The 12,991-nt window shown below is 52.3% G+C and overlaps 1 protein-coding gene across 1 annotated transcript in view; it reads left to right on the plus strand.

Annotated features, from left to right (window-relative positions):
- Positions 1–12,991, plus strand: part of DSCAML1 (DS cell adhesion molecule like 1) — a 344,526-nt gene that overhangs the window by 283,180 nt on the left and 48,355 nt on the right. Inside the window, 3 exon segments of the mRNA XM_025465371.3 lie at positions 5,755–5,954; positions 6,529–6,625; positions 7,272–7,400. Of these exon segments, the coding sequence (XP_025321156.1) occupies positions 5,755–5,954; positions 6,529–6,625; positions 7,272–7,400 (426 nt within the window).

A 12,991-nucleotide genomic window follows, 5' to 3' on the forward strand; every position in this document is an offset into this window, starting at 1 on the left:
ATAGGGAGGATGCACTTAGGTAATGCAGGGCTGTGGGGAGACGTGCCTTAGACAGCCACATCAATTGACATGCAACTGACCATTGGTTGTGTGTACATGACACCATGTGTGAGTCTGTGGTACGGATGTCAGAGCACAGGCAGTTACAGTGACTGTGTGACTTTGGGGTGTATTTTTATCACGTGTGTGTGTGTGTGTGTGTGTGTGTATCTGCTCTTGTGTATCACTGAACATGAACATCTCTCTAGGGAATTCTTGGGGGGTTGCCTTCAACCCAGAAAGCCCTCTGGGGCACAGCTGAGCCTTGGTGCTATGAGGGTTCAGGTTCAGTTGTGTTTATGACTGTGATTCAGTGAAGCACAGAGACCTTGTGAGCCAGAGCAAGAAGCAAAGGGGAGGTGGAGGGAAGAGGAGAGCAGATGGGGCGGGGCACCTGCTGCCCTGGACTCCCCTCTCTGAGGGGGCTGTCTTGTTAAGACCATCTGTACAGCAGCCCAGAGGGCCGAGGCCCCCAGTTTGCAGGCACAGGAGGGCACTGTGACTCTTGGAGACAGGGCTGGGGAAGGGACCCAGGGGTGGAGTTCTCTGGTGTTGGCAGGAAGACCGTGTAGGGCAGGGAGAGGAGAGGAGGCAGGTTTCTCTGCTTCTTGCCTAGACAGAGAGCTGAAGACGCCTATATGCAGGGAGAAGGGTATGCTGAGTCACAGAATTGCCTCCCAAAACACTGAGCCGATTCCCGGACCATCTTTCCCTCTCTTCAGGGACCCAGACACCCCCAAAGACAAGGTCCTTCTGCTCCCTCTTGGATCTGCCTTACAGTGCCCGAGATTACCTACCTCAAGTGCAGGGACTCACTGCCTCCCCACTGCAGACCTTTCCCTAAATAGCAAGAGCTACCAGAAAGTTCCTTCTGAGGCCAAATAGGAGGTCTGTCCCTCCTCCTTTATCAAAGAACTCTTGTGTCTTGTCCCCATCCCACTCCCCGCAAGTTACAGATTCCCGGTTTTCAGCCACTCTTCAAATGGCACGCCTTGAATGTGCCCATCTCCCTGGTCACACTCCAGCTTGCTATCGTCCCCCGTCAAGGGGTTGGGGGTACCCAGAATGAGCCCTCATGAGTCATCTGGAGCTTGTGCTTAAAATGCCCAAGAGCTGGGGACTCCTCCCAGCTCTGCGTTACCTTGCTCTAGGGTGACAGGGCTGTGTGGTGAGCACTGCCCTCGCCCATCTGACCGCCCCTCCGATGCCCCGCTGGTTCCTAGCAGTGAGACCGTGAGCGAATGGATCGCTTCCCTGGGTGCCCTCAGTTTCCTCATTTGTAAAGCGAAGGGTCTGGGTAGATGCTCCCTACTGGCGCCATTCATCAGAAACCAAACGCGAGCCATGTGTGTAATCTGAACGTTTCTCATTGTCACATGTTCAAGAAGGAAAAAGAAACAGCTGAGATTCATTGTAATGATAGGCAGTTGACCTGGGGTCAACACAGAGGGTAGGGGTGCTGACCCCCCGAAGCAGTAAAAAACCCAAATATAACTTTTCACTCCCCCAAAACTTAACTCCTCTTAGCCTACTGGAGTGGACCAGAAGCCTCACCCATAACATGAACAGTCAGTCGATCAACACCCAATTTGTTGTGTGTATCCCGTGCTGTATCCTTACAGTAAAGTCAGCTGGAGAAAAGAAAATGTGATTAGGAAAATCGTAAGGAAGAGAAAACACACTTCCAGTGGTATATACTGTATTTATTTCTTAAAATCTGCATCTAAGCGGACCAGTGCTGTTCAAACCCGTGTTGTTCAAGGGTCAACTGTGTTCTATTTAACTGTGTCTCTAAAATATTAACGCGTAACCAGTGTGAAATTGTTAATGACACATTTTACATTATTTTTTTCCTGTGTTCTTGAAGCCCAGCACGTGTTGTACACCGTACAGCACATCTCAGTTCTATGGAGGCCGCGTTTCAAATGCCCAGTGGCCCCTGTGGCTCGTAACTGCCATGTTGAACATTATCTGGGCTCTGAAATCCTAGGGCTCTGAAATTCTGTGGAACATGCAAGTCATGTGTTTATCTGGTGCTTTTCATGGCCCAGGAGAAGGGCAGGAGAGACCTGAGTTTTCTCGAGCCACTGCTGTGTGGCGGGCACTTTACCTCGATGGACCCTATCTGCCCCATAACAACTCTGCAGGGGAGGTAGCCTGTCTGCATAGAGCAGGCGATGAACCTGAGGCTCACAGTTGACTCTACTGGGTAGAAGGCTACCGAGCTGGTAAGGACACAAGGAGAACCCACACCTGCCTGGCCCCCAATCCCTTCAAGCCAGTGGGAAGCCACAGAAGCAGCCTCCTCTTCTTAGATGGGCTCCCCAGAATATGCTCTGAGCTTCCAGGCTGTGGAGATAGCATTGGGTTGTGTCGCATGATGCTCATTGCAATTAACAGCGGTGAAGGAAATTCACCCCAGGCCCCAGGTATGGTTGTCACTCAGGGTTGAGGGACGAAGTGGGCTCTGAGGCCTGTCCAGGCCCTCAGGAGGCCCTCTAGTCTCTGGTTGCACCTGTCTCTCTCTTTAAACAAACACAATTGGAGACTCCCTGAGGGGAGACTGGCTTGTATGGATGCACAGGTTGTGCACTGTTCAAAGGTGGATAGCCTAAGGAGCAAGTGGAGTCTGAAGCCCAATTCTGCTCCACTGGCCAAATGGTGGCTCTTGGCTCTGCATCCAGCCAGAGGCGTGCCTTTATAATTCACACGCATGCCCTGGATGAGCTAGTACAACCCTGCCTGGAGAGCAAAGCTGGGATGTGCTGCAAGTTTCTTGTTCTGGTGCAAAGCCTGAAAGTCCTCCTACCAGAGAAAGACTCTTCCTTTCCCCTATTTCCTCAGACCTCTGACCTATGCTGAGACTTGACCCTGCTCTCAACCCCCATGCATGCACGTACACACACACACACACACACACACACACACACACACCCCTATGCATCGCCATCCCCCAGCTCCTCCAGAGCTTCAGCAGCATCTCAGAAGCAGAACTCCTCTTCCCCAGGAAGGCCTCAGGGCTTGGCCCACCCAGGGGTCCCCGGCCCCCATCTCTGACCACTCAGGTGGGGAGAGCAGAGACAGCCCCCGTGCCCCTGCCCCCACACCCCTGCATTTCCATCCTCCAGAACAAATGGAGGCATCTGCAATGCAAGGCCCGACTTGTTGATGTAAAATCTTACTCTATATTCTACCCAGGTTTATACGAGTGAATTATGCAAATCTTTGATGGAAAATATTCCTCCACACATCCTTGAGAGTGTAAAACCTTAGTCAATAATTCATACTTGGATGTCTCTGACTGCAGGCTTTTTCTTCATTATAACTTGCACCTCGTTATTTGTCTTTCGCGTTTTATTGTATATCCTGGTGTAATGCTGTGCATTATAAAATTTATCTGCTTCGTTATTTGATGAGCTGAGGCTGAGGATTGGCCAAGAGGCTGGCGCAGGGGCCGGGGGCCAGGGCTGCCCTCGGTGGCAAGTCCCGCATGACAGAAGGCAGAGGAGGAGGCGGCTGCCTCGTGTGACTTCAGGGACGCCAGACACCGCCCTTCACCCCCCTACACCTGTTCCAGATGTCTCCTCGCCCAGCGACTGGTGTCTCAGGTCACATCGTGATGGCTGCGTGGTTTTCTTTGTCCTTCAAAGTCAGGTGACCCAGGAGAGTTTGCTGGGAGGAACTTTGAGTAGGTCTTTAAGGCCGGAGGGGACAGAAATCCTGAGACCGCTGGGAGGGAGAGAAAGGTTCAGCCACTGACGCGGAGCAGGGACACGAGGCCCCAGAGGGGAGCCAGGGGCCGGTGGGACAGAGGACACAGTTAGTTGTCCAAGCAGGCCGGTGAATGGGGTATGTGAGCTGGGTCCCTGCTCTGCAGAATTCAGTGTGAGGAGGGGTCCTCTCCCCAGCATGGGTGGGGGCAGCAAGGCGTCTGATTCTCAGTCTTGCAGTCAAGCACCGCCCAGCCCGATCTGTGGGCTCCAGAATAGCTAAGGGGCAGTCCTGCGGGATAAGAGCCCCTAGGGCCCTGGACTCTGAGAGGCAGGCTTTCCCAGGAAGGCAGTGAGGAAAAGGCAAGGACAAGAACAGTCTTCCAGTTGCATCGGACCTCTCACCTTTCCGGGCTCTGCCTCTGCTTGAGCAGGTCCCCTGGCTAGGGTACCCTTTCCTCCCCACCACCCCCCATTTATGCCCTGCTGTGTCTGGCTTGCATTTCCCCAGCATAGAACATTCTGTGCTGGAATTGCTAGTCTTGTTGTCTGTTCTCACCACCACTATGAAACTCCTTGAGATCTGATTTGTCCAATTCACTTAAACCCAACACAAGGTGCTCAATAAATGCTTGTCGAATGGCTGGATGCTCAAATGGCCTTCCCAAATACCCCTCAGTCACAGGTGATTTCTCCTAATACCTCGTGCAGCACTCCTCAGATCTTTCTCATTTTCCTGTTGTTCATGCAGGTATCTCCCCACCCCCATTCTCCTTCTCTCCCTCCTCCCAGGAGGCAAGGACCCTGTGTCACATCATATGTGTCCCCCAAAGCCTGGCACAGTGCCATGTAATGACATAGGTGCTCAATGAGTTCTCTGTTGGATTGGATGGAGGAGCATGGAGGCAGGATTTTCCATCTTTCCCTCTGCCCCCTTGTCTCCTCCTGCTGTTGCTGGCCAAGGTGCTCAGGTCCAGAAGAGGCTCAAGACCTAGATGCTTCCTTTCAGGGTGGTGGGAGGGGTGTCTTGATGGCCAGCTGGGGTCTTGGTGGTTTCATGATGGTTTTCCTGGGTCAGCGGTGGAGATGCCAGTGGGGAGGAGAGACCGGTCAGCACAGCTGGGGGACCTGAATAACGGTGATGCTCGCCAGGCTTTCATGTTGCATTTTGTTTGGAAGAACAGGGGAGTTTCTCAGCATTTTGAGAGGAGTAAACCAGCTGAGCCTGAGCCATGAACACAAAGCAGAGGCCCCGGTGCTTTAGAGCAGGGCTCCCAATCTGGGGTCCAGAGACACCTCCCCCCCCCGCCACACACACACACACACCAGAAAGTCCATCGATCTGATTCAAGGATCTAGGAATTTGGGTAGGAAAAGAGAACACATCTTTTTTTCCACTAGCTTCTAACTGAAATGTAGTATTTCCTTCCATCTTGAATATAAGCAATAAAGCACAGCAGTAGCGGTACCTGGGGCTGTCTCCAGTAGAAATCCACAGATGTTTTGATACCACGGCTCTTGCACGTGTCTCCAGATATCACTTATGCCCATCGCTGTTACAGAATTGTGCTGCTCTAACTCAGCACTAGATGGTATTTGATAAAGAGTAATAAAAAATATATATTGATATATGATATACTATATGAAAAGTTTGCTTTTGAAGGTTTTTAATATTTGTACAACCGTACTTCAATATATCTGGTTACCTTTGTAATTCTATGTATATCGTGCATTTTAAATCCTTCTGGAAAGGGGTCCACGGAATATGAGACTCCCTGGTGAAGAGACAGGCCACTCCAGTCATGGGTGGGGAGGGAGAAAGGACAGGCAAGTGGGGTGTCCTCCAGCACCCCCCCACCATGACCTTTATTGGACCCTGTCCCCCTGGCTGGGGCACTTTGCAGAGAGGGGTGGCAGGGGCGGGGCCTCTGCGCAGGGCACGTGCCTCTCCCCCAGCCTGGCCTCCCCTCTCACCGGGGCCTCCTGCCCCCCCTCCCTTCCTCAGTCCCAGCCATGATCACCTCCCACCCCAACACCACCATCGCCATCAAGGGCCATGCGAAGGAGCTCAACTGCACTGCGCGGGGTGAGCGGCCCATCATCATCCGCTGGGAGAAAGGGGACACGGTCATTGACCCTGACCGAGTCATGCGCTACGCCATCGCCACCAAGGACAACGGCGACGAGGTTGTCTCCACACTGAAGGTGAGCCTCCACGCCCTGGTCTCAGGGGGACCCCAGCTCTCCAAAAGTGGGGAGCCCACACTTTTACACCTGTGTCTAATGGGGGTATATGGGGGTCTGGGGACCCCTCACCTCCAAAAGTCCCTTCCCTTTCCCACCTATTCAGGAACCTCTGCCTTAGAACTTCACTATATCACCTTGACAAGCCCATGGCCATTAAATCTGTGAAACCCTCAGCCCTTCTCTCTTTTCTGGAGCCCCTGGGCTCCATCCTCTCTCCTGGGACCCCTCATCCCTTTCCTCCCTTCTGAGACCCATCATTCCCCTTTCCCTTCTCTCCTAGGACCCCTCAGCTCCTTTCTTTCTTCCTCTTAGACCCACTTAGCCCCTCCCTGCCTGGACTCTTCCAACCTCCATCCTTGGAACTTTCTGGAAAGAGGAACCCTTGACAAAGCCCCTTATGGGTCCCCCGCCCAGAACAAGAAGCCTTGCTGATCCCACGAGAGTGGGCCCCCTTCCACAGACGAGTTCTAAAACACTCTCCCCATTTCCTCCCTCTCTCCCCATCCTCCTGCCCCTGCTGGCCACCTCCCAGCTCAAGCCAGCTGACCGTGGGGACTCTGTGTTCTTCAGCTGCCACGCAATCAACTCATATGGGGAGGACCGGGGCTTGATCCAACTCACTGTGCAAGGTACCCTCACCTGCCCCACCATTCCTAATCCCTTCCCCAGGGAGCCAGGTACCCACTGCTAACTCCATCTCAAGAACAGAGTCATCACCCACACCGTGATGGAGGATGATGGGAATGGCCTCTGGGAAGAGCCTTCTTCTACTCTCCCTTCAGGCCAGAGTGGGGTCATAAGGGCCCTTTCAGACACACTTCAGTTCAGACAGCAAGGTTTACGATGACCACAATCCCTGTAAAATACATTGCTGCTTCCAGAAGTGGGGGCATCTGGGTTTGTGGGCCTAGACCTTGGAGGAGATGAGGGAAGAGAGAGTTGAGCTGGGAACAGTTGGGAGCTCTTTATGGAGGACAAACAGGCCAGCAGGTCAGGGAAAATCCCTACAAAAAGGGTCTGCCCTCCCCCAGGCCAAAGAAGAGGGGGTAAACAAAGCAGGAGACCAAGCCTGGACCCCCTCTGGCTCTGAGCCCTGCTGCTGGGCCTCCCGGTCCCACCTGGCTGAAACCCTAGGGTTTGGAGCTCCTGGGTAGACCACAGTTGACACCAACCTCCAAGGATACAGCAGAACCCTGGTCTTCTCTGGAGATAGGCAGGAGGCCAAGCTCTCCGCTGTTATGCTCACTGCTGCTCCTTCCATCTGCCACTCCCCAGAGCCCCCTGACCCCCCAGAACTGGAGATCCGAGAGGTGAAGGCCCGGAGCATGAACCTGCGCTGGACCCAGCGATTTGACGGGAACAGCATCATCACGGGCTTCGACATTGAATACAAGAACAAATCAGGTAGGGTGAAGGCTCAGCAGACCATGGTCCTTGTGGCTGTGCCCTGCCCCTCTGTGCCCCTCTCGTGGAACAGTCCCTGGGCCTTAGAACGGCCCATTTAAGACAAACTCACCAGCACCCCCCGACATACAAGCCCCTGTGGTTTCCTAAGGGAAGGACTCTGGTTGGGCTAAGAATTCTGTGAGAGGGGCAGGTGGACCCCCTAAATTGATGGAGAGGGAAAGTCAGCTCCTTCCTTCCAGGACTGTCCCCAGACTGAGATCAACAGGGTGGTCTGACTTAAGCTAAGGAGCTATGGGCTGTGTCTGTGGGGTCAGAGACATCATGGGTTTGGCTAGGTCATCTGGGCCCTCCTGGTTTGAGATGATAGGGATGCTTGGGGTCGGAGAGCTGTTTCTTGTGGTCTCTGGGGGATGGGAGTTCCCAGAAAAGCCTAGATGATGGTTTTGTCCTCCTGGGAGCCCTGCAGAGCCCTGGCCTGGGGACCGTAGCTAGCACCCATGAGGCTGCCTGCCACGGTGAATCCCGGTGGAGCAGAGTGAACAGTGGGCCTCCAGGCCTCCAAGGACAAAAGGCCTGGAATGGACCAAAGCCACAGAAGAGCTGCAGGGGCCCATGTTTGTGTCTGAGTGACTCTCTCTGGAAGGTACATGAGAATAGGCCACAGGGGTTCCCCTGAGAGGGCACCTGGGTGACCCCGATGTATGAGTGAGAGGAAAACCCACTTCTAATTCTGGGTGCTTTTGTACCTTTCAAATTTGCATAAGCCTACATAAGCTTTTCAAAACAATTTAAAAATCAAATGCCAAAAAAGAGTCTGGAGAACTCAGCCCTCCCCAGCCCCCTTCCTCCCCACCAACTCCAGCTCATTTTCCAGGTCTCAGTGTCAAGCCAAGGTCCTGTTGCTCCTGAAGCTTTCCAGACCCTTCCTCTGGTCCTTAGCATAGCACATGGTCAGTGGCTGACTGGGTGTCCTCTCCTCTAGAGGGACGAAGTCCCAGTCCCTGCTGTCTTCCCAGCACCTGACATACCACCCCTACGTGGTAGATGGTAGATGCTCAGTAGATGGTTACAGAGTGAGTCAACGTGACACATAGGAAAGCAAACTTCTGAGTTAAGATTCACCTCTTGAGAAGCAGCTCTGTCCAGGACACTGGGTCAGTCATGTCTGATACAGGATTCTACAGGATTCTACAGGGTTCTACAGGGTTCTACAGGGTGCTGTGTCTCTGATACAAGGTCCTACGGGGTTCTACAGGGTTCTGTGTCTCTGATACAGGATTCTACGGGGTTCTACAGGGTTCTATGTCTCTGATACAGGGCTCTGTGGGGTTCTACAGGGTTCTACATCTCTGATACAGGGCCCTATAGCTACCATCAGAAGCTTACAGTCTAGTTGGGGAGAAAAGTCACATTGCAGCCAACCACCCAGAAGTCCACCCTGGGTGCAGGAGGAGGGTGACAGAGAAGAGGGGCTGCCACTAATGGGGGCATCAGAGAAGCATCTCTCTCCCTGTGGATGCCGCACTGAGAGCTAGAACTTGAGGATTGAGAGGTGATGGGCCTGGATTCAAAGAAAGGGGAAGGGCAGAGCCCAAGTGGTGCGCACTACACCGCAGGGGTGGCCCGCCGACACAGGGCTCTCGGGTACGGTTCTTGGGCAAAAGCGGACTAAATGTGCTCTGGGGCCAGGTTGAGAGGGCTGAGCTTTTGCTTTGTTGGGGAAGGTCACTGAGAGCCGCTGACAGTGTCTGAGCTCCCAGAGAGAGATTCAGGTGCCATGGCATCCTGGAAAGATTCAGCCGGCTTCCGTGGAAGAATGGGTATCTGGTAAGCGAGCAAGGAGGCTGCTGCAGGGCTGCAGCTGGGGAGAGGAGAGGAGCAGCCGGGCCTCGGCAGAGACACAGAGCACAGAAGGGAGGAGGCGGACTGTGTCCATCTCACACCTCAGGACTCCCCGAGGCTGGACGGGGAGCCACACAGGAAGGGACGGGTCTGCGGGCCCGCATCCCCCATAGCAGTGCTCGCTCCATCTCCCTGCCAGGTTGCTGTGGCTGGCAGGGTCTGCTCCGTCGTTGTTGGGAGGGGGAGTGGACGTCTGGGTTGTCACTCGCACCTCTGCCCCTCTGCTCCTTGTAATTGCTCACTCGCCCTCAGGGACCACACTCGAATGTGTGCAGACCTTTCCTGGGGCGACACTGGGCAGGGCAAGACTGAGAACATCACACCTCTGAAGAGCAGTGTGGAAAGGCAGGCGGGAGAGATGCTACTTTCAGAGCACATCTGTGTCTTTTCCCCAACCCCCTCTGGCTTTCCTGCAAGATGAGGAACTACCCCAGAGCTGGGGGTGCCAGGATGGGTGGGCAGAGCAGAGGGAGGGGTAACGAAGACTCTCCTTTCAATGAGGGCTTTGCACCTGTAAAAGAATAAATCACAGGATCAAGGGCACGGAGAAGCTAGCCGGTCCTTTCCCCTATTTGGGTTGAACTGCTCCACAACATCCCACCCTGGCAGGCATCTCTCCTGGCATCTAGGACAAGGAGTTCTGTGGGAGCTGCAGGGAGTTGTGACTGGCATCAGACAGAGGCTGTGAGCACAGCACAGCTTCCTCATCTGTAAGGTGGAGATGGTAGTGCCTATCTCGTAGGATTGTTTTGAGGATTAAAGAGAAAGCATCTAGCACAGGGCTATGATAAACCTTCCATAAATGTGAGTTCCTCACTCCCTTCTAACGCACACACCTCATGTGGCAACTGAGAGTCCTGTGGGCTCACAGGCTGACATAGATGTCTGTCAGTCAGCAACACGTACTGAGTGCCAATAATTTTTTTGCAGAATCATGCAGCAGCCATGTGGTGGGGGAAGAAAAGGAAATAAGAGGCAGAGTGTTGCCCTCGGAGCTTACGATGCAGTTGGAGTGAGAACATACACTGCGTACACACACACACACACACACACACACACACACACACCACACACACACGCCTTCAGAACCATTACGAAGCACTATCCAATCATATGTAACAGACCTCAAACTATATTACGTCATAACTGAAAAAGGTATCCTAGGGAACAGATGGGTGACTCAAAGGAAGGAGGAGGCTGTACGTGCACGCACACTCATGTGTGTATGTGTGTGTGAACAGATCTTCCACCCGCGGAAGAGTAGAACAAGAATAATTCTCGAAGCAGAAGACTTGGGTTGACCAAGTGTCAGAGCTGCGTGATCTTTCACAAGCTGCTTTGGACATCTCTTTATCTATCAAATGGGGACAATAGCATGTAATTCCCAGGGTGGTTTAGGGGTTCAGGGAGTGTGAGGACTTACATGCAAGTGTTTAGCACAGAGCCTGGCACATCCTAACCCTCCCCAGGTCCCCATCCCATGCCTCTATTCTCCCTCCTGGTGTCTTCCTCCTGCCCTAGACCACACCCATGCTGGGTCCAGACCAGCTGCTCCTGACCCCCTCCTTTGCCACAGTTTTGTCTTTGCCAGATTTTCTGCCACGTTGCTCGTTGTGCTAATTTTCCAAGGGAAATTACCAAGTCTGCCCTTTCTAAACCATCCCGCTCACGCTGACTTCTCCTGGCCCCAGGCAGCAGAGTAATAATACATGAATGCTGAATGATAAATAGCACCGTCCACACAAATCTATCAGATGGCGTGGTGCAGTTTTAAAAATGCAGACACTACATTTCGCTTCTGTTCCCCAAGCAAGGAACAGGGATGTGTTTGTTGAGGATGGCCCTCCAAGCCCAGAAGGCAGCCTCATGGTGCGAGCTGTCAGCCACCATGGGGTGAGCCTGCCTGGTGTGCTGTGTCATTTTGTGTGAGCTGGAGCGTGGCTGTTGGAGGGACTGGTGTTGGGATGTTGTGAGCTGTTGTCGTGACCCAGGGAACCTCCTCTCCATGCTGCAGAGATTGCCATGGAGGGGGGGGTGCTTAGTGCCTTGATGCACAGAGGAAGCTAGAGATGCGGAGTGGATTTGTTTCCCAAGCACGGGCAGCTAAATGCTCCAGATGTGGCTTTAGTCCAAGCTGCTCCCCCTCTACAGCAAATGTGTCTCCCGAAAAACCAGAGGTTCCAGGTCCCCTCCCAGCAAGGAGCCCACAGAGTAGAAGGCACTGACATCTCTCCAGTCACTTCCTTATTTTTAAAGAAGAATATTTTGCATCAGAAACCCTTTGATGAAGAAAGGGAGAGAGAGCCCTTAATGAAATATGTTAATCTGGGTAAGCCAGGCTCATATGAAAGGGAATATTAAAAGAGACAATATTCGCCAAAGCCAGCTCAGTACTGTGAGAGAGCTGAAAAGGAAAGAGAAGAATATAGGGCTCCTAATTTCAGCTATTCAGGGTCAGAGAGATGGCAGTGATCAAGTCTGGAAAATCAGCTAGAGGCCTTCAGATTTGACTCTGATGCATTAGCCTGGGAGGGCTGCGGGGAGAGAGTTTTTGTGCCAACATCAAAGATGATTTGGGAACACAAGGTCAAATCCACCTGCAAATGACTGGTAAAAGCAAGAGGAAAGGGGACCACTTTCTGGGACACTCCCCCCTACACCCTTCTGTGATTGGCAGCTGCGTGTGGCAAGGAAGGAAAGGCAAAGCAAGGGTATTAATTATAACTAGAAAATGCAGAGGAATTCCAAGTCCAAAGTAAATGACCAAAAGGGCTCTGATCTAACACCAACAGTGGGATATAAGTGCCCAGCACATGCCAAGTGAGGGAGACAGGCAAAGATTTAGACATGGCTCCTGCCTTCAGGGAGCTTAGCATCTCTTAGGGCAGTTGCTACTGAAACAATGAGCCCCATATAATAAAGAGGGCTGTAAATGTTGTGGGAGTTCAGAAGAAAAAAGTGGTGAAAGATAAAGCCAGAAAGGTATATAGAAGCCAGATGTCTCAAGGCCTGGGGTAATGTAAAAAAAATTTTGCTGTTATCCCAAGAACAAGGAAAAACTATTGAAGAATTTTATGCAAGTAAAATGATCTGATGGCAGTATCAGATTTGTGTTTGAGGAGACTACTCTCAATGCCAAAATAGTGTTTGGCCTGTAAGAAATGCTTGATCAAATTTGTGGGATGAATGACAGCTGCAGCGTGGAGAACAGATGGAAGGGGGCACAGAGTGGGTTCTGGGAGGCTAGCTAGTTAGGATGTTATTTTCCTGGTCCAAGTGAGAGATGACAGTGGCTTGGCCTGGGGCAGGGATGGAAATGGAAAGAAATGGAGAGATTCAAAAGCTACATGGAACACAGAAGCTCTAAGACTTTTTTTATAGAGAGAAGAGTCAAGAAAAACACCTGGCACACCTTGATCCCATTTCCTGAGACAGGGACCCCAGGAAGGCAATGGGTTTATAGGGTATATGGCCAAGACTTCTGTCTTGTCCATGTTGAGTGTGAGCTGCCTTTGAAACATCCAAGAAGAGATGTCAAGGGAACAGTTGGCTATAAGAGTCTTGAGTTCAAAGGAGACATCCATCTGGACACAAATATTTGAGTCATCTGTCTATAGATGGAAACAGAAGCCAACTGTGAAAAAAGTCTATGAAGTGAGAGAAGGAGAACCCAGGGTGGAGCCTGG

This window comes from Canis lupus, chromosome 5, assembly GCF_003254725.2.
Source record: "Canis lupus dingo isolate Sandy chromosome 5, ASM325472v2, whole genome shotgun sequence".
Lineage (NCBI taxonomy): Eukaryota > Metazoa > Chordata > Mammalia > Carnivora > Canidae > Canis > Canis lupus.